The 21,079-nt window shown below is 41.5% G+C and overlaps 1 protein-coding gene across 3 annotated transcripts in view; it reads left to right on the top strand.

Annotated features, from left to right (window-relative positions):
- pkd1a (polycystic kidney disease 1a) overlaps window positions 1-21,079 on the top strand; it is a 63,038-nt gene that overhangs the window by 10,267 nt on the left and 31,692 nt on the right. For 2 of the 3 annotated variants that reach the window (XM_051385067.1, XM_051385066.1), the window contains exons 2-16: window positions 5,599-5,670; window positions 5,815-5,883; window positions 6,930-7,001; window positions 8,414-8,577; window positions 9,035-9,285; window positions 9,752-10,024; window positions 10,125-10,293; window positions 12,514-12,691; window positions 14,631-14,833; window positions 16,329-16,450; window positions 16,565-16,715; window positions 18,516-18,778; window positions 19,099-19,479; window positions 20,069-20,551; window positions 20,683-20,814. In XM_051385067.1, the coding sequence (XP_051241027.1) occupies window positions 5,599-5,670; window positions 5,815-5,883; window positions 6,930-7,001; window positions 8,414-8,577; window positions 9,035-9,285; window positions 9,752-10,024; window positions 10,125-10,293; window positions 12,514-12,691; window positions 14,631-14,833; window positions 16,329-16,450; window positions 16,565-16,715; window positions 18,516-18,778; window positions 19,099-19,479; window positions 20,069-20,551; window positions 20,683-20,814 (2,983 nt within the window). The remainder of the gene's footprint in view (window positions 1-5,598; window positions 5,671-5,814; window positions 5,884-6,929; window positions 7,002-8,413; window positions 8,578-9,034; window positions 9,286-9,751; window positions 10,025-10,124; window positions 10,294-12,513; window positions 12,692-14,630; window positions 14,834-16,328; window positions 16,451-16,564; window positions 16,716-18,515; window positions 18,779-19,098; window positions 19,480-20,068; window positions 20,552-20,682; window positions 20,815-21,079) is intronic. The other variant, XM_051385068.1, reaches the window with a different exon arrangement.

The following is a 21,079-nucleotide window of genomic DNA, read 5'->3' as shown; positions in this document are numbered from 1 at the left end:
TAATACACTGTCTACTACAAAGAAAATGGAGGTTACGTCTACTTAAGATTATGTTGCTTTACCTTTGATGACATCCTCCTGTCATAAACTTGAAGGCCATAGAAAACCTAATTTAAAACAGCAGTTTATCGTTCCAGTCCCATAATATGAGACACAAAAGAAATGATAATCATGTTCAACATTTAACATTTAATTAGCATGTTTCTGTGTCACAAGGGTGACATTAATCAAGTTCAGTTGGATTTGCACTGTTTTAGATTATCTGTTTTCACACATCTATCCTGCCAGAGTTCAAATGCAAATTGAAGCTGTCCTTTACATTTTCATTTGTATGATTCAAAAGTCCAGGGACCAGATGTATAATGCAAACACACAAAAACCAAGCATATGCCATTTCCCACACAAAACTGGTATTTATAAAAACAAACGGACCAGGTGTACACATGATTTTTTAGAGTTAAGTGGAAGACAGCATAAAGAAGCTAATAACCATCACTATTCTATAACATTATTATCTTGTCAAGTACATATGATTTTGAAGTCTGCACATCTATTTCCAAAATGCAAATCAAAGGCACATTTATAAACTTCAGTTTAATTTTTGCTTTTGTGTGCTCAATTTTACTATCCTATTAATTTTAGTATGTTTATTTTTTCTGCTTCAATATGTTGGATGATGATGGAGAAATCACTGCTGATGACAGTTGTTGGAATTTATTTGGTTGACACTTGGTTGACCTAATGGTAGATTGCAGCAGTGTGCAGAAGATGCATCTACACTGTCGGAAATAGGTAGATGTAGAAGCAGGTTCTGCTACGCCATTGTTTCCTCAAATCATTTGTTTCCATTCGTAATTCCTTGCATTGCCATTTAGTTTTTTGTGTGCAAGTTCATAAGAACAAGTAGAAAATTCAAACCGGATTTTGTCTTTGATTATGTTATGAGTTTTTGCAGTTTAACGTCAGTAGAATGAAGTTATTTCCATTTTTATTGAAATCATGCTTCATTGAAATAATAACTAGTTTTTTCCCTTTTCGTAGTCACACCCCAGAAGTACTGCAGGCCTGAGACCCATTTTCGGTTTAAGCCCACAGTTTATGACTTCAAGATATGTGGGACACACAGTTTCGTTTACCAGAAAAAGAGTGAGCAAGACGGTGTTACAGGATTTTTTGTTTTTCCTGAATGCATTGACAGCATGTAAAAGTGTGTGTGTGTGTGCGTCGTTCTTTGAGTGAGTGTGTTAAACCGCTGCACACAGCTGCCCTTCACTTGCCAGCTGGACACCAGACAACCCAGGCAGCAGCAGCTGGAAAAATGGACAGAATGTTCTGAAGAGGAGAGGAGAGTGTTTGCGACCCAGCCAGCCAGACTGAGAAGCAAAATGTTAGACCTTTTAGACCAAACCTTTTCAATCAACACCCCCTTCTCCCCAGCTCCTAGACCCATTCTCTTAATTTCATGCTCCCTCTCTTCCTGCAATAGGGAAAGTACCCAACTCCTGAGACCCCCACCCCCTCACACACACACACCCCCACTTATGGCACAGGAGTTGCCGGCTGGCAGCTCTCACTTGAAGCAGTGTAGAGGAGAAAAGGCCTGCCTAGGACAGGCGCCCATGGGACAGGCAGCCCACAGTGGGGCAATTGTTCTCCAGACCTGGCCTGCGTCGCTCACCACTAGTTCCCCCAGTTTCTCCTCTGCTTCCCCTTCACACCTGCCTTCTCCTCATCTGACTCCATCATCTTTAACCCCTCCTTTACTTTTGTCCTGCTTCTCTTCCCGTCAGACTCGTATAGGTCTGCCCAGCCTTTGAACATAAACAAAGCAGCAGAGCCACAGAAGGAAAAAAGGGGAAATAAATTGGGAGAAGTGACTGGGGGAGGGAGTGAGCAGAGGAGGAATCAGGCAAGGGAGGCTGAGGTGGATGAAAGCGACCACAGAGCAGTCTGTGTTTAGTGGGTTAGTGGAGCGTCGGCCTTCACTTGCAGGGACTTGGACCACTTCACCACCACGATGCAGCAGATACCAATCTGTCCTCCAATCAGACCTACATCACAGTTTTCATCACCAAACTGGACATTTTTTTGTTTTTTCATTTTTGGGCAGATGGAAGTCGGATGAAGTATAACAGATATCAATCTTCTTTAGTGGCTTTCTATGTTTGTCTCTTCATATTTATCTTTTCCTCTTCAGAGTCCATGCCCACTCCCCCTTTGTCATTCCCTCTTCCTGAGAACAGAGGAGTCAATGAGGACTGTGTGTGTGTGTGTGTGTGTGTGTGTGTGTGTGTGTGTGTGTGTGTGTGTGTGTGTGTGTGTGTGTGTGTGTGTGTGTGTGTGTGTGTTCTCATCCTCCAGCTCAGAATAAGTGGCACCAGACGGACCTTATAAGGAGTGGTTAGATCATTGGCCACACCGTTAGTAAAAACAGAACCATATGTGTGCTGTGTGTGTGTCTGTGTATGTGTGTGCACAGGCCTATACCTCAAGTGTGCTCTACTATGTGTGTGTGTGTGTGTGTGTGTGTGTGTGTGTGTGTGTGTGTGTGTGTGTGTGTGTGTGTGTGTGTGTGTGTGTGTGTAAGTAAAACCATGTGTGTCCAGAGGTAGCTGCGAGAACGGGAGCCTGTTGCTAATAGACATGCTGAAGGTCACATTATATGGTCATGTTAAACACACACACACACACACACACACACACACACACACACACACACACACACACACACACATACACTTTCTTCCTACTTTATCTCTTGTCTATGCAGTGTCACCCGTAAGGTCAGATAGAAATGTCAAGTATTACACACACACACACACACCTGGCATTAATGTTGAGCATTGTACGGAGCGAGGTGTCAGCCTAATGTGCGATTGATCAGCTTATGTGGTGGAGCGTCTTAATGCTGTACTGTTTCATGTGCTGATGGGTTTAGCAGAGAAGGACTCTCTCTCTCTCTCTCCCTCCCTCTCTCTCTCTTCTCTCTCTCTCTCTCTCTCAGTCTCCATCTTTCTTACACAGCTTGTCTGGAATGTACAGATGTTTCCTTTTGGGAATGGGCGTCCTGCTCTGTTCACACACACACACACACACACACACACACACACACACACATAGGAAGAGAGTGAGACAAAGGAGAAAGAGGAGTACATTCCCATACGCTCACATACACATTTTCCTCTCTTAGATTTTTTTCAGCGTACAAGGCCAGCAGTATCTTGTCCCCTCTCTCTCTCTCTCTCTCTCACTCACTCACTCACTCACTCACTCACTCACTCACTCACTCACACACACACACGCATACACACACACACACACACACACACACACACACTCATACACAAACAGTGTCCTCTCACAACCTCTGGCTTCTTGTCTCCTGGCTCCTTGTTTTTTTTTTTTTCTCCCTTTTGTCTCGCCGTTCTCACGTGCAGCTGAGGCTTAGCTGCGAAGGCACACAGAGGAGACTAAAGCCACTTAACTCCTCCATGTCTTGGCAACTCACCTCCACAGTTCAACCTACTCAGTTTTTTCACTTCCTCACTCCACTGGTGTCTCAATGGCAGGTGATGGGTTTTGAAGTGATGGCATTGTTTAGTTTCTGTGTAATGTATATACAGTACTGTGTATGGTAGGTAGTGTATAGTATGTACAAGTGATGGTATTAGCTTATTGCATTTATATTGCTATTGGCACATATTTTGGCTTATAAGTAACAAGGACTTGTTATACAGAAATGCCAAAGACATGTTTGAGGTTAATTTAGAAACAATGTCTTCATTTACTCTTCAACTGTAAAATGTCCCACAATTCTTAAATAACTACGTTTAAGGGATCCTTATTAAAAACATTTGTTTATGTAAAAAAGCAATATATACAAGTCAATATCAATATCAGTTTTCACAGTCAAATATTGAAAACCCTTGATTCAAGACCCTGTCCACTGAAATTTGAATAAAAGTTTACTAACTAAAATACAAAACATTTCTCATGTCAGGTTCCAAAGTAAACCCCGTCAGTCGGTTCACCCTGTTCTTCTCTTCTTTCACCTTTTCTTCCTTCTTATTGCCATTCGTAAAAGAGTGAGTGATTCTACCAGCTGTGTGTGAGAGCAGAACTGTCAGGGACAAAAGGAGATTAAAAAACAAAAATCTGCCATCACCTAGACATATGCTGTTACACAGTGAGACTCAAGAAGGATGTCTATAATTTCATTAAGTGCCATACAAGAATATCTAGATGTGAGGGAGCAACATTTACAGTAGTTTTCTCATTAGCTATCATGGACACAGCTGTGCTCACAGGGGTTTATCTCATACTGTTTCATTGAAAACACAAACAAAATCACAAAAATCACAAACTGCCAAATTAAACCAATAATCACAGGTCTAAATACATATATGGTTTCATATTGCTAAGCTTTTCTTCACTCAACAAGTGTCATTTGTGCCGCTTATAACTTAAAGGGGCATGCCACTATTTTACACGTAAGGGTCAGGTAACTCATTATGATGGGGAGTACTACTGGAGGGGCTTTATTTCTAAAGTTTGAGTAAATAACCCTGATCATGTCACAGTGTTGTCAATCAGCTTGGTCTTTGACACATTTTAAATGAAATTGGGGAAATGGGGTTTAATAGAACTGGGCATTAAGCAGACAGGGGCGACCATACAAATCTTTAGCTCATTATGGGAAATGTAGGACCCTGTATTCGATCCTGCTAGGGACTAAAAGTCAGGATTATGGCTATTACTTTTATAAATCTGTCTCTTGTGATTCCCCTGTCTTTATGAAAGTGGAAAACTAAATCACTATAGTGATACTAATAATTATATAATATCATAATTTATTATTTTTATATTTGTATTTTATTTTATTTGTTTTGCAAATAAAAGTAATTACACCAGAGTTAGCTAACAGCCATTTTGCCTCTGTTGTCCCTGGGCAGGTAGACAGAAAAACAACCACAGAACAGTAAGTACGCTACATAAAAAGCTATTACATTTTGATAAAGGAATTAGATGTTAGTCAGGCTGTCCTGGTGGTTGTAGGGTCTAACACACACACACACACACACACACACACACACACACACACACACACACACACACACACACACACACACACACCAGGTGGATTTTGGCCGGGGATCTTTTTTTCATCCCCTCTCTCTCCACATATTTGCTGTCACTGTCTACTAGGTGCCATTAAATAAAAGGCAAAAAGAAAGTGGAGTTACTGTAACTGATGCTTTGTGAGTTAGGTGTAAGTTCATTGACCCTTTGGGCTGGTGAAAACACTGACTGAATGAACAGAAGTCTTTGTCATTCCCAAAAAGTTGATAGTTAAAAAACCTTGTACTGTTTTTAGTATTATGATCTAGTCTGGTTGTATTCATCGCCACTCTGTTCATATGAGCTAAATGTTTCACTTTCCCTCGCCTTAGCTATCATTACATTTCATTTCCCAGAACTTACACAGTCACATTATCTGGTAAATAAATTCTCATGATGCTGTGTGAGTGTGTTTATGTGTGCATATGCAATCATCTTGCCTTCCTTTTAAATGTGGACATTTTGGGTTTGTTCCCGCAGAGATCTTTCCAAGAACCACATCTCCTCCCTTGATACCAGCCTGCTAGATCGACTCACTGGCCTCCGAGAGCTGTGAGTACACCCAGCATTATGTCTTTGCGTGTTCATATAATTTCACACAATCACACAAGTGCACACAATCTATCTAAATGCTTCTTTGTCGATCTATCTAACTCAACTTATATCTATATATATATAAATATACCCATATTTCAGGTATCTTCAAGGGAACAGGATCAATGTTCTCCCCGGAGGAGTATTCTGCTGTGGGCCACTGTCAATCCTGTAAGTACAAAGTCTAGAGATGAAGACCAAGGTCGAGTGGAAAGGGGTAAGGGAGAATGAGGAAGGTGAAAAGAAAGCGGGAGAAAAAGCAAGGCTGGGTTTAGTCTGGATTTAAGTAGGCAGAAATCCCTGGAGTAAGCTAACTGGACCAGAGAGTATCCACACACACACACACACACACACACACACACACACACACACACACACACACACACACACACACACACACACACACACACACACCAATCACAGCGTGATTAACTTCAATTACAGCTTACTGCTCCAGGCTCCCACTACCTCCCTCTATCCCTCTCTCCATCTGTCCATCTCTCCCTTCCTCCACCCATTACCTTATTTCTTCCACCCATTGAATGGGCGTTTAAGCACATGTTTGTGTATGTGTGTGTGTGTGTGTGTGTGTGTGTGATGAGAGAGGACTCTGGTGGTTTCCATCAGTTCCTTCCAAAACCACCACACAACGGCCCCATTATGTAGCCTACTGGATAGAGAGGAGAGAGGGAGGGAGAAGGAGATTATGAGCGGAGAAGGAAAAGGGGGAAGAGGGAGAGAGGAGTAAAGAAAAAGAAAGAGAGAAGCAAGGAAATGAAAGAAGATGGGTGGAAATGGGGGAGGAAACAAGGACGGAGAAACATTAAAAGTGTCTGAATGCTATCTGTTACTGAGCACCTAAGTTGTTGATTTGTTTATAATTCAGTTATGTGTTTTATGAACCTTTTTCTGTGAAAAGAGGATTCGAGAAAGTCGTTTTCTTTGATTTGACACTAATCTGAAAGTCGTTTTGCGTGTCTGCCTCAGTTACAATTGGATAATAACGTAGGAGAGGCAGTTTCTCATATTCATTCATTCAATGACTCAATTATTGGCATCGAGTTTTTCAGTCATTGACAAAGCTACAGCACATTAATCTTGTTAAAATGACAGTATGGTAGTAATTGCCAGACATCAGCGCAGTCACAGAAGTGAAGGAAATAGACTTGCTCTTGTTTTAATGTCAACAATTGATTTGTGTGTTTTGTTTCCATCAGCGATTTGAGCAACAACAAAATCACCACCATTGAAGAAAGAACATGCGACAACCTATGCAATTTAACTCAAATGTAAGTAATCACAATTCATTGTTATTCTCTCTGCATCTGTTTGTCTCTTGTTTTTTGCAACAATTCAAAACATAAAATATAATCAGACCCAATTTATACACACACTTATAAACTATTATGCACATGTACACACCTACATCTGATAACACGTGCTTAAATAAGCAGCATGTTTCCAGTTACCTCGCCTACACACAAGATGAATGAAGCTCTATTTCAGACTGGAGTGGGAGGTAGTGAGTTGTAATTATTCCTCACCAGGTCTTTAGATGAGAAAGGTTATCCTCTTGTGTAGAGTCTCCAGTTGAGCAAAGCTAAACTGACACAGAGACACATGTCACATAATCTTTTTGTGCTTTCTGTCTTGTCTTCCTCCTTTCATCATTTTCCTCCATATACCCAACCTTTTCTCCTCTTGTGCCACTCCTTGCCATCTGTTCATTCCCATCACCATTGCTTCTTCATTTCCCATAATTCCCCTTCATACCCTGTTTGCCTCCTTGCTCTGGCTCTTCCTTTCCTCTCACATTGTTTAAAGGAATGCGCCTTTTAAGGCCGACATTTTAATGTTTCACAGAAGTAAAAGCATGGGGGTAACTGATAACATTAGTCATGGTTATTTTCCATTTACTTGTGTCAGCTTCAGGGTCCTGGTATTGTGTATGCTGGCTCATTGTCAAGGCTTACAGGGACTCTTTAATGGAGCAGAGCCATCATTAATGTTATCAGTAACACCTGTGCTATTTCTGCTATGAAAAGCCAAAATGTCTGCCATGTAAAACGTTTGTGGGTCAGGGGAAAAAGTTACCAACTACGCCAAACATTTAACCACACTACTAACCAAAGACACTGGGCACAGAGAGAGTCTCCAGAAGTCCGTTGTTGTGGTAATTTACAGGCCTTTTATACTTTTCTGACTCTTAACAAGATTGGTGGCTACTGTGCCAGCTAAGAAGATACAACATGTAAAAGGATCATTATATGTTGGAGGGTGTAACTTTTTCCAACTTTTGGCAAGAGCTAGCTGTAATGCTAACCATTGGCTATATGATACTATTTTTCTAATGTAATTGTATTAACTTGGTAAACATTTCAACATGTGTGTTTACAAAAATGTTGGAATATTAGTTCCATGCAAATGTGTAATTTTTTCGTTTAAATATGATTTTTTTTCTCTTTCTGATTCAGTGCTGTCCAACGTTAAGTCCACGTAAAGTTACTTTCATATTGCAACATTTACATAATAATTGTTCTGCCATTTTTGTTCTAGTTTGTTCAAACATGATTTCAAGTACTATTTACCAACATGGCGCTGACAGTAACGGATTTCAGCTTTAATGTCCGATCTCTGTAAGGGTTGTCATGTTTCACCTTTATGGATCCAATCATTTCTTCCCTGTCCTCCTCTCCTCCAGTGACTTGACCAGTAACCCCTTTGAGTGTGACTGTAAGCTGTTCCAACTGGTCAGCTGGCTCCAGCAGAAGGGGGTACGAGTTCGACCCCCAGATGCCATGCTCTGCAACCAACCTCCTAAGCTGCGACACCAACCCCTAATCAATGTCAGCTTGCTCACCTGTGGTATGAAACAAATGCACACAAATTACATATCTCAAAACATGTTTTAAAATCATATAAATCTAATTTCCCTGTTCGTTTGGCAAAGGACCCATCCTACCATTTCAGATTCATGTGTACCAAATAGAAGTAGTTGAAGGACTTCCTTGACCTAAATGATTTACTCTGGCAAGCTCAACACAGGGAAAGACAGACATCAACCAAGCACTTGATGATTAGAAAGGCTACCAAAAACAGTAAAAAGTAAATCCACATAAAATGTATGTTACTTATTACGTGATCCTTGTAAGGACAAATTCTGGCATTAGAGGAATAAACTGTCTCTGCCTACCTCTTTTTATCTCTTCTGCTGGTTTGGACAGTGAAGTTCTGATGCTGATTAAAATTATAAATGAGATCTGAGACACTACATATTTGCACTGCAATGTCTGAGTTAAAAAAACCTTTCCTTCTTCTACAGGTCCGAACTATGCAGCTTGTCTTGAGGACAGCAGCAGTGGAGGAGGGGGACGCAGTGAGCTTGTTATTTTCTCATCCTTCAAACCTGGAAACTACACACGTGAACAGTGTAATAGCGTGTGTTTCGCTGCATCACATCGCTATGGGGGCTTGGGGACGACGCACGAGTGTCTCTGCAGCACAAACTCAGAGCCAAACTTAATTAGCAAATCTCAGTGTTCTGCTGCCTGTACAGACCCCGAAGTTATGAAGGTATGCAGCACACAGTGGGCCCAGGTAGTAATTATTGCACTGTAATGTGCAATTCAGATGTCAAGTATTTGCATTGTGCAAAGAGTGGCTTCTAATGGAGACCTCCTTTAGTGTAGTGTCCTTTTCTTTCTTTCTTTCCTCTCTTGTAATAACAGCCTTCAGGATTTCCTCTGCGCCTTCCTATAACCTACCAACAACTTCCCTCTGTGGCTTGAATGACTTCCCTATCCTCAGATTCTGTTTCCTGCAGGGCTGCTATATAGAGCTACTAAACAATTGAAAATCAAGATTTGTTTATTTTAAATCAAAGCAATTCATTTTCAGTTTCATTATAGCCAAGTTTTTATTAATCTGTCAAAATAATAGTAAAACCGCAGACATCTTTACAATTAACAGAGTGGAAAGTTTAATTTACCTTTAAATACTTGTACATAAAATACATCACATGGTTTCCCTCTTTTCACAGGAATGTGGGTGGCCTCTGGCTCGAGATGTGTTTGTGGTTGACTTCTCGGTCTCTCTGAAGCCCATCCCGCTGCAAAGTGTTCACGACCACATCAGTTTCTCCGCCGCCTCCTCTGTCACTCCGGTGACGCTGTCCTGGGACTTTGGTGACTTTTCATCTCGAGTCAACACTACAGGAACAGGGCTCACAGCAACTCACAAATATGGACTTCCGGGACGTTATGTGGTCAATTTGATGGCCTGGGCTGGACACAAGGAGGTGAGAGAGAAAAAAGTAAGAAAATCTTTTTCAACAGTACAATAAAAGAAAAACACAACAAAAAAAAACTTTTTCATAATGAGATGTGATTTTAATATTTTGCATGTGTGTTCAGGTCTCTGCAAGTGGAGAAGTGACCGTGACACTTCCTCCCAAACTGGAGCTGCGCTGTCCTCCTCTTGCTGTGGCCAATAAGAGCCTAGAGTTCACACTTGTCAGCTGGGGTGCGTTTGGCATGGACGTGGACTGGAAGATCACAAAGGATGGTGTCCAAGTTGCCAAAGGTAACACACACCAACACACAAGCTCTGAGCAACTAATGACACTAAGCTGATCGATGGTCAATAAACTTATCAGCACGGGAATGGTCTTTGACTCTGAACTGCTCATGGTGATCAACAGCCAATTAGTTTTGTCTCTCCTGCTGCTGTAAATCTGAACAGTAGCTCTGTGGCTCTCTGTGGGTTTTATCTGGAGAACTAACAGGATAAATGTCTCATGAACAATGCCCGAGAGTCACATCCATCTTTAGGGTTGATGGAAAATTGTGAGTTAATTGTTTTTTCTGTGAAATCTCAAGTAATGCTTCTTAATTAGCACTTGGTTAGCTGCGATATGTCAGTGTTGCGAACACAGCATATCACACATATCATCACATTTCAAGCTGATCGAACTTAAAGGCAAACAGTTGCTTATTTACACACCATGCAGGTATGGAGTAACATCATTCTTTTGGAGTCATTTGTGTGTCCAAAGGATGAATGTAATTCCAATATTCACTCTCTTTTAGCTCTGTTTTTGGTCTCCACCAACTCCTGAAGGAAATATCAGTCTCTTTAGCCGCTATATGCTCCACTACTCTATGTTCACCCTATGTTTGGAGCTGGGCAGGTAGCGTACAGGTTCTTACAGCTGTTTAAATAAAAAAACACAGCTGCCTGCTACTGCCGAAAGCAACACAGCCTTTTCCCACCAACATGGAACTAGCTCCATTCCAGTTCACGCACGTAGTTCTGAACCGTCGGAGCATTTCAACCAAAAGTAAATTGGTTCAGAACCCGGAAAGTTGGTTCCCAGCTAGAAGAAAAGCAGGTTTCCCTTGAGAGCTAAAGTGGCTGTGTTTTATTCTACAGTTGGTTGCGTGCACAAACTCTGTTATTGATGCATCCTAAATTATCTTTTGTTGTTTTAAAAATATTGATTGTATCCCTTTCAAGTTATACATTTGCAGCTTCCTTTGAACACTCTATAATCTCAGCTTCTTGAAGTTCTCACAGTTGGTCACAGTAGAATGACCCATCAGTCAAGTCTCAGTGTGTGAAAGCAGTTACACATTAACTGTGTCCGTATCGCCCTTTCTCACACATACACAGACACACACAATCCCTCTCATAATACGGCATAAGAGTGTGCACACACTTAACCTATCTACCCTCCTCCTTGCCCTGTTTCACCTCCCACGACAGTGCATTAAAAATTCTTCTGTTTGTTGACATTTATAATTTAGTATTTTACTATTACTTGATCTGTGCTCCAGGCTGTTTCTTTGAGATATTGTGGATCTGATAGCTTTAGAAGAAATTGAGAGACTGTACAAGGCGAGAGTCTGAGAAACTAATGTGATTCATTGGAGGACAAATTGGGAATATGAAAGACATTAAATGTCACTGTGAGTTCTTCCTGGCTGTCTCTGGATTGTGTGTGTGTGTGTGTGTGTGTGTGTGTGTGTGTGTGTGTGTGTGTGTGTGTGTGTGTGTGTGTGTGTGTGTGTGTGTGTGTGTGTGTGTGTGTGTGTGTGTGTGTGTGTGTGTGTGTGTGTGTGTGTGTGTTTGTGCCCTTGTAGATCACACATGGCTAATAGTCTTTAGGGTTTTTTATCCTCTTTGTATCAGCATCTTTTGTGTCTCCTTTTCGGGTTTCTGTTTGTCCCAGCTGTTCAGAAGTTCACACCCACACCACTGTTCAAGGTTTTTTTTTTAAAAACTGAACACTAAAGCAATACGCTAAACACTTTTTGTGGCTCACACTAACGTCTAATGTTACCCACCCATATTGATCAATCTTTTTTATGTTGAAATTTTAATGCGAATGGAGGTGCAGACAGACAAACTCCTAGGAAAAAGGCAAGTTCCACAATAAATATTCAATGTATTCACAATACTTTAATAACTCTGTATTGCACTGGCTTTGTGAACACCTTGATTTGTACTGATCTTTGAATTATTGTCTCTCTGTTGTCAGGATGCATTGTACAGTATACATGTATATAACGTAGTATACTGTATATAATTCTGTACCTTGAGGCTTTTGTAATACGTATCAACAATAGAAAACCCTGTAGAACAGAAGCGTATTCTGACTTTTGAAAACTTAAAAAAAAAAAATGTTAATCATCAGTCGTTTGAACATCAGATTTTTAGCAATAATTTAATGACTGCAGCTTTCCATGAAGTGTGATTTCAAACGATCTGGGAAATCACGTGAATGTTTCTGTCCCCTGTCAGTTTCCCCTCACTGTCCAAACGATGGGGTGCACCACGCTGAGTCCTCGCGCTGTTTCCAGATTGTTCCAGGGGAGTTGAGCTGGACAGATGCTCGACAACAGTGTTTAGACCGCGGCGGGGATCTGGCTATAGTCAAGAGAGATGCACTGCGTAACCTGCTGGCACACAAAATCACACAGTGAGTGTTTCTCTCCGTACGGGGAGCAGAAATGGGGCCTCAGTGTTTCTTTGATTTTCTTGCAATAGTACTGCATGTATATTCTTTTTCAATTTTCTAAACTATAAACTATAAAAACTATATTTATATCAGCAGAAGAGACACGGATAACCTGCCAGCTCCGTGGCACAGTTAGTCATCCCTGTTTGCATGACAGACTTAATAGTTCTCACCATGTTGCCTTCGCTGTTTGCAGCAGCGACAGCCAAAGAAACATTGTGACAGACATCAAATACTCAAAACAGATGTTGAACTTTCAATCACTGACAATCACAAAGTACATGGTTTGGATGTGGGTATGAAAAGTCTGTTTTTCTTGCCTCTCTCTCTCCTGTCTGTGTGAACTTTGGGGCTTTTTTGACTGAACGTAACTTTGTGTTTGTATGTGTGTGCACATGTTTTTCAGACATGAGGCTATTTTCAAGGACAGCACTTTTCATTTTATTATTTACTTTTTATGAATGTCATGCCTTGAAGCATACCACATTGATTTTTTTTGTCTGGTATTCTGTGGTTTATTAAGGCCAGAGCAGCGATGGCTGAAACTTTTTGCATTATTATGATTTCTCGCAATAAAACAATTCTTTTGCGGCCCGCAACATGCTCCGAATCTCATGAAACACGGCACAAAATTCGGATTGGAAAACTGTCTAGTAATCATCATCTGATTCACATGAACATTTCATGGTGTTGCCTACACATGATACTGCCGCATGACGAGACCAGTGCGTCATGCGCATATTAAAATCGCATGCTTTTGTTCCCCACATAGTATTCAGGTGTGAACAGATCTTGACGTCAGGTTTAGCCACAGTAACTGCATACTGTCTCTTTCCACAAAAAGGTGTTTGCTAGTAATGATGGTATTGTCCCTGTGATGCACCGTATATGGGCATCAAGTGGAATTGGCTTTGCTACGATAAAAAGGTTTCTGGCTTTGTGCCGATCTGAAGGCCTCCAGTGTTTGGTGTTTAGGTCGGAGAGGGTCGCAAAAAACACATCTGTAAAAGCACAGCTGTATTGTAACTTTAACACCCTGGGAGGAGGAGTCCACAGTTCACGGTGTGCGTGTGCGTGTGCGTGCATGTGTTTGTGTATGTGTGTTAATGTAAGGGTAGAGGCCCAGCCCTCGTAGACGGAAGAAAAAATCTGCTGCAGATGAAGCTTATCCCCTCTCTCCTCCCCCGCCACCCCCACCCACTCGCTTATATAAGGAGCCTTTTTCTTTTTTATCAGTCCTTGTTTTTTGCCACAAAGAATCTTTTTCTTGTTCCCTCTTTGCTTGTATTTTTTAACCCATCCACTCTTTTTAGCTTCCGTTTTCACAGATGTAAGTCTGACCAGATCATAGTGAATCATGAACTTACCGTATTTTTTTATTATTATATTTTTTTTTCATTTAACACCGTATGACAGGAAGAAAAATTGAAGCTGTGGGGAAATATGCAGTCCATTAGGACTCATGGAGTGAAAATCCAATTTATCTTCAGGGATCTAATCACAGGGGATGTAGGAAATATCTGATATCCCCTCTGTACATCCTGATGGGGTTCAATCAAAGCCCATTTTCATGCTCTCTCTGCCCTGAAATCATTGATTGTTGAAGGCAATCTGGCACATATTTTACACAGACTTCAATGTCACATTGATTCAAGTCTGGATGTTTTGTAAGAAGGTTTGTTCGGTCTGACTGTACTATCACATTCACAAGGACGTGTGAAAAATACATTTTTCTGTCTTTTCATGATTTATCCTTGAACTTCATGCATATTCTTTAAATTTTTCTAGTCGCAGATTTCGTAATGTTAACCAATTTTCCAGCTGTCTTAACTGTAACTGTAACTAAATGTCAAGCAGGCGCTGTGTTAAACTGTGTCTTATGTGTCTGTCTGTGCCCCAGGGAGCGAGGTGTGTGGCTGGGATTGAGTAATGTCAACTCTCCGGGCAAGCTGCGCTGGGTGAACGACTCAGAGGCACAGGAGGGAGTGGAGGGCCTGCCGCCATTCCGTGGAAATGTGTGCGTGTCCCTCGATCAGCGCGGTCATACCAGTTCACACCTATGCACTGCCAAGCGGGCCTATGTCTGCCAGTACAGCCACCAAGGTACGCTCCCTGTACCACACAGACACATGCACACAAAAATATTGATATAACCGTATCTAGCCAGTTCAAATGCCTAGAAACCCATAATCAGAGAAAGAAAATGAAAACTGAGGCATAGATCCAATGCAAAGGCAATTTACCAAATCCATCCATGCCTTAGTTGTTTGGGCAAAGAGCAGAGAATTTCAGCCTTCTTAACTATCAATTTATGTAAATTAAGTTGTGGCACAAACATGCGTAGAAAGGAAAAGCAAACAACCTCCTTCATAAGTAATCAGAAGCACTAGATTGGCTCCATGAAGCACCATTTATAATTGGAGCATTAATACAAATTGCTCCGTGTTTAAGAAGCATCTATTTCCAGCATTTGGTTGCATCAGAATATTAAGACTCTTTCAATATAGCATCATCTTAATATAGTATTGCTGATAAGCATTTGTTCCTTTTAAAGGTCCAGTGTATAACATTTAGGAGGATCTAGTGACAGAAATATACTTTTTAAAAATGTTTTCATTGGTTTATTTGTTGTGTTTTTGCTATGAATGAGCTGTTTTTATCTACAGTGGGAGCGGGTCCTCCATATTGATCCACCATGTTTCTACAGTAGCCCAGAATGGACAAACCAAACACTGACTCTACATAGAGCCTGGTTTTTTGTATCTTGGCCACCGTAGTGCTTCAGGCTTGGAAGGCTGAGCTGTATTCAGTTGGCTGGTTTCAATCTGCAACTTCACTGCTAGATGCCACTAAATCCTGCACATTTGTCCTTTAAGGAATAGGGTCAGGTGGACACAAAAGAATGGAAACAATTCAACATGATACATGTAATAGTTTGTTACCCAAAGGCCACATACAAAATTGTAACTATTCCCATTTTTTCATCTTCTCTGTCTGTATATACAGCATTTGTTAAGCAGTAATAAATAAGAAGACTAATTTATTCTCTTTATATGTTGTAACTGGATATCTATTGTTGAAGACTAAAAGTGGAGCACATTCGATTGCTGCAGCAACATTACTGCTATTTTGAATGTTTAAAACTCATGTCTAAGTGATAAATGGCCAGCATAATGTGGGTGAGTTGGTAACAAGTAGAGAAATAGGTTAAATCTCCTTCAAATAACAGTTGCTGGAGAAAGATAACCACAACATTTAATTATAATGTGCACAAATGTGTGTGTTTTTGTCTGCCTGCCTTTCTAATTGTGTTATTTTGTCCAGTCCGTCGCTGTGTTTGTGTCAGTCTGCAGTCAGCAGATACATCGTGTACTGAAGTGTTCTTCCGTTAGACTCTTTAACAGTACTTCTGTTTGATCTGTTCTCGCTCGCACCTCTTCCTCTCTCTCTCTTTCTCAAAGCAATTTGTAACTATGTGGACTGCAGTTGCTCCATAATTTCTTATAAATTGCCTCCACTACCTCTGTCCTCTTTTTAAACCCCTCAATCCTCCCTCCTCTTTTGTCACCTTGACTTCATTCTGTTTATGCCTCTACAGTGCGTGTTCCAGATGCAGGGATCTACATGGTCGGCCTTGCTCTGTTTCCTTCCCATAATCATTTGCACCATGCCCCAGCTGCTCAGCTCTCTACTCCCCAGCCTCCCGGCAGTGGTATAGAGGTGAGGTGGAAATCTCAGCTTGTTTATTAAATCATCTTACAGTTCTCCTCAAACCTTTTTTCATCAAACTGTATCTGTCTTCTCAATTGATTCTTCTTTATGTTTTTCGCTCAGGTGCTGTTGTTCCCAGCTCTGAGCTTTGTTCAGCCAGGCCGTCTGTCCTCCTTAGAGTTTGTCACTCAGGAGCTCAGCTCACAAATCCATGTCAGATTCCAGATCTACAGACCTCACTGTCATTATCCCGGCCTGCACCTGCTACTGCCCAGTGAGTTAAACACAGAAACACACACTAACACACTCTAAACCATCTGCACATTCCTGGTGAACATCGGCAGGTGTTAAAAAATCTATGAGCCACCTGCGTCCACACATCCAGTTGGACAAAAACATCCACACATACACACATACTGACCAACCAGCCTTGTCTAAAGTTGTTAGGTGGGTGAACACGAAAGTTTGAATGGAGACTGAACAAGAGAGGAAGGAAACAATACCAATCAAGGTCACCTCCCTTCTGAGCACTGCTTGTCCTCGTCCAGACACGACACGTAACTGCAACACTGCATGGCACAAGGCACAAGAAATTGAAATGCTTTCTGTGTTTTTTTGTACTCGTCCACTGGGACCTAGCAGCAAAGCTGTGCAATAGACAGAGGAGCAGAGAACGGACGCACGTTAAAGATGTGAGAAAAAGAAATCCAGAGAGAGGCGAGCGGCTTGTTTAAGACATGACAGCACGTTTTCTGTGAAACTTTCATTTAGAGTTTGTGAACACAGCACCAGGGGAGGAGAGAGCGGAGATACTGAGATATTGCAGCTGGATTATTAATTACACAGAACGAAAGCTTGTTCTGCCCTACTCAGAGATGGATGTCAGCCCAGCACACTAATTATGTTCCTACTACAAATAACACACACACTCAAATCTATTACATTCAGATTCCACAAGTGCACACTTGAGATACTTGTTTGACCTTGTCACTTTGATCAAGTAATTCATTCCTTTTATCTGCAGTTTTTATTCCATTATGCTTGTTAGATGTTAAGTCTCCACAATGACAACTCGGCTTTAGATACTGATTTGTTTTTGTTGTCTTTTTGTACTTTCTCCTTAAACTATCTCTGTGTTATTTAAATACAAATGCTCAATTTATTTTGGCCTCTTTTTAGCCTTTGATATTAAACAGAAAAAATAATTAATGATAATATAGGCATAGATAGTATAGTACTATTTTGAGGTACATTTATTTGATAGCTATAGTAACTACAAAAAATATAATCAGCTTGTATGATGTGTTGTTATAGGTTAAACTACCCAATATTATATAAGAGAAGAAATTACCTTAACTTCCACCAGATACAACATTAAAATGCTGCTACACACTGAGGCATCAATAATCCAATATAACACAGGGTCATATTGCTGCTACTCTTAAGTGTAGTGTCTTACATTTAGGAGGATCTATTGACAGACATGGAAAATAATATGTATAATTATGTCTGCTTTAGTGTATTTTTATGTGTGTTTTTGTTACCTTAGAATGAGAATGTTATATCTACAGATGCTGTAGGTCACTTTCCGTGGAGGTTGTAATGTTGAACCACAATGTTTCTATAGTGAGCCAGAACCGACAAACCAAACATTCACTCTATTTAGGGCCTTTTGCGGTTTTCGTAAGGTTCGTGGCCATCATAGTTTCACGTGCTTGGAAGGCAAGCAGTATTTAATTTATTGCAATCTGCATCTTCACTGCCACCAGATGCCACTAAAGCAAAAACACTGGTCCTTTTATTTTTACGGAAGCTGTCAATACTTTTTTTACTTTTTAGATGACATCTATTCCACTTCGTTAATTTTTTATTAATGTGCATTAAAATACATCTTGTGCTTGAAGCTGGAGATTCCTGATTTCCACTTTACACTTTGAACACTATTTAAATTGGTGTGGTTAAGGTTGGTTTGGTGGGGCAGTTAAAGGGGATAAGAGAGAAAGAATTCTTTTGAAATATGTTCAAACTTCAGCTAAAAATAAATGCTGACAATTAGATGAATCTTGTGTCTCAGGTTGTGGAGGTCCAGTGTGTGCTCCGGTGGCTGTTTGTGTCCCCAATGACACCAGGAGCAGTGATCCACCCTCTTGCCCCAAACTAGAGCAGTGGTGTCCCTTCCAGCGCCAGTGCCTGCCCCTCTCTAGTCCCTGTCAGCCCTCTTCCTGTCCTAACTGCACTCAGGCTCACCGCCTTCCCCCTGGGGCGCTGAGGCCACGTTACACTCTGCAGAACGAGGTGGTCTTCACTCTACCAGCAGGACCAGCTGCACACATACTGGTGAGAGGATTTACTTTTACTTCTTCAGTTATTCAGTCAAGGAGAGAGTTTTTAGTGTGTAAGCTTTGGATGTGAAATACAGTAAGCCCTGAACAAATAGCTGATGACTGCTTAATTTTTAATTAATGTGCACAGTTAAGAGCTGCTGTACAAGGCCTGCTGTTTCACTGCAAAAAAAGAGGCAGATGAAGGTTGGATTAAAAAAATAAGACACTTGCTATTTGCAGGCAAAGTTGGTAACGTGCAACTTACTTCTGCCTGTCCGACTTTGATCTGTATTTGCCTATAACATACACTCCCATGGTCCCCGTTCCTCCCAGGTACAAGAACAATTGGAGGACCTCCTGGTTTCCCGTGGTGATGTAATCGCCCTGCAGCACGACGCTGGCCCCGCCTCCCTTCTCCGCTGCCAATCCACACCACACTCACTGTGGCGGCAACCCGTTTTAGCCCTTAACCAATCAGAGTGGTTCTGGATCAACAACACCAGACAGTCAACAGACGCCTCGGCCGACGACGACACTGACCCTTTGCCTGACCCGGAGCTTGATGTGGAGGCGCTGGTGGTGGATGGTGAAGGAGGCTGGCTGGAAGAAGTAGTTTGCCCCATCAGAGTGCTCTATGTGGGACGTAGTGAGACTCAGCTGCAGGGAGCACAGCTGTCTGCTGGTCTACCCCAGCCTGGACTCTACAGTGTGGTGGTAAAGCTTTCATATCCCAGCATGCATCTGACAGATTTCAGCATAGTTCCACTGTTTAACATTTAGGTGGATCTTTAGGCAGAAATTGAAAATAATATGTATAAATATGTTAGCATTAGTGTATGATTATGTGTGTTTTTGTTACCTTAGAATGAGAGTTTTATATGTACAGACGCCACAGGTTGCATTCCGTGAAGGCCGCCATGTTGAACCGTCATGTTTCTACAGTCGCCCAGACAAACCAAAAACTGACTCTAGATACGGGCATTCACATTTTTTGCGTGCTTCGCACCCACTGTGTTTTCTACTTTATTCTTGGAAGGGGAGAGTGAAGGGAGGGAGTTGCAATCTGCAGCTACACTGCTGACCATACTACGCACCGGTCCTTTAAATGCCTCTATAGAGAGAAAAATGTACAGAAATGTACTAATATTTTAGTTTTTTCAGCATTGACAGAAGTTAGTAAATCAACATCCATTAAGTGTTTGCTGCATAAATTATGTGCTTGTCTATACTTTTTTGTCCCATACTAATAATTCTGCTGAATTAACAAAATAATTGAGACAAAGTTTAATTTGATAAATTCCAGGTAACTTCAGCTGAGCCATCATACCCAGGCTCAGCATCATGCCCGTTGCGCGTTGTGCCTCCGCTGGGCTTGACCATCCTCCACCCCCCTGTCCGGAACGGCACCCTCTACCTGCAGCCCAACGACACCCGGCTGCTGCTCCGCGTCCAGTCTCGCTACGCCACCAAGGCCTCTTGTCGTGGTAGCAATTGCAGTGTGACCTTCCAGCCCGACTGTCCCCCCGAGTTTTCTTCCAGCCCAGTGCTCTGTCAGCCTGGGCCGAGCTCCGGTTCCGGGGGCGAGGTCACAGAGCCCAGCCTATATGCGGTGCTGGATCTGAGCCTGGGGATGGAGGAGCAGAGGAGTCCAGTGCAGGTGGAGCTAGAGGCCCATAATAATGTGACGGAGGCCAGCCTGACTGTGGTCATCCAGCTGGAAGTGCCGCTCAGAGGACTGATGGTGCAGCCGCACCCTGCACACCGGGTGCTGATGGAGTCAGTAGTGGTGAGTGTGTTTCTGTGTTTACTTCACTGGTTGTTGTATTAGGAGTTCATATTTTCATACTGATATCATGCTGCACTGTACTTTTGTTTTATCATGTTTTCATATGTCTGTATATATGTTGTGTGTTTTAGAGTTACACAGCATCAGTGCTTGAAGGCTCCAATCCCACATTTAAATGGACAGTGGATGACAAGCCCTATTTCACCTATTACAACACTGTCCTCAATGTCATCTACCAGCACTCTGCCATCTACAAGCTCACCGTGAGTTTCTGTTGTTACAGACTATTAATTGTTTTAAGTAAACATATATGTGACAGGCTTGTGTGCTTTTTAAATGGGCATCCACAAACACTGAAAAATGTCTGCAGATTAAACAACTTCAGTATTAGACTTTTAGCAGTTTGTTAGAATTGGTGGGCACAAATCCCCAAAGATATAAACATTTTGATTTTCTTCCTGGAACATGATTTTAATTGTTCCTGGAGACTAGGGTTAAAACTCACAATTATTTTTCGATTATGTAATC

Source organism: Dicentrarchus labrax, unplaced genomic scaffold (assembly GCF_905237075.1).
Source record: "Dicentrarchus labrax unplaced genomic scaffold, dlabrax2021, whole genome shotgun sequence".
Lineage (NCBI taxonomy): Eukaryota > Metazoa > Chordata > Actinopteri > Moronidae > Dicentrarchus > Dicentrarchus labrax.
The sequence above is the reverse complement of the archived record's forward strand: the minus strand, read 5'-3'. Positions and strand labels throughout refer to the sequence as shown.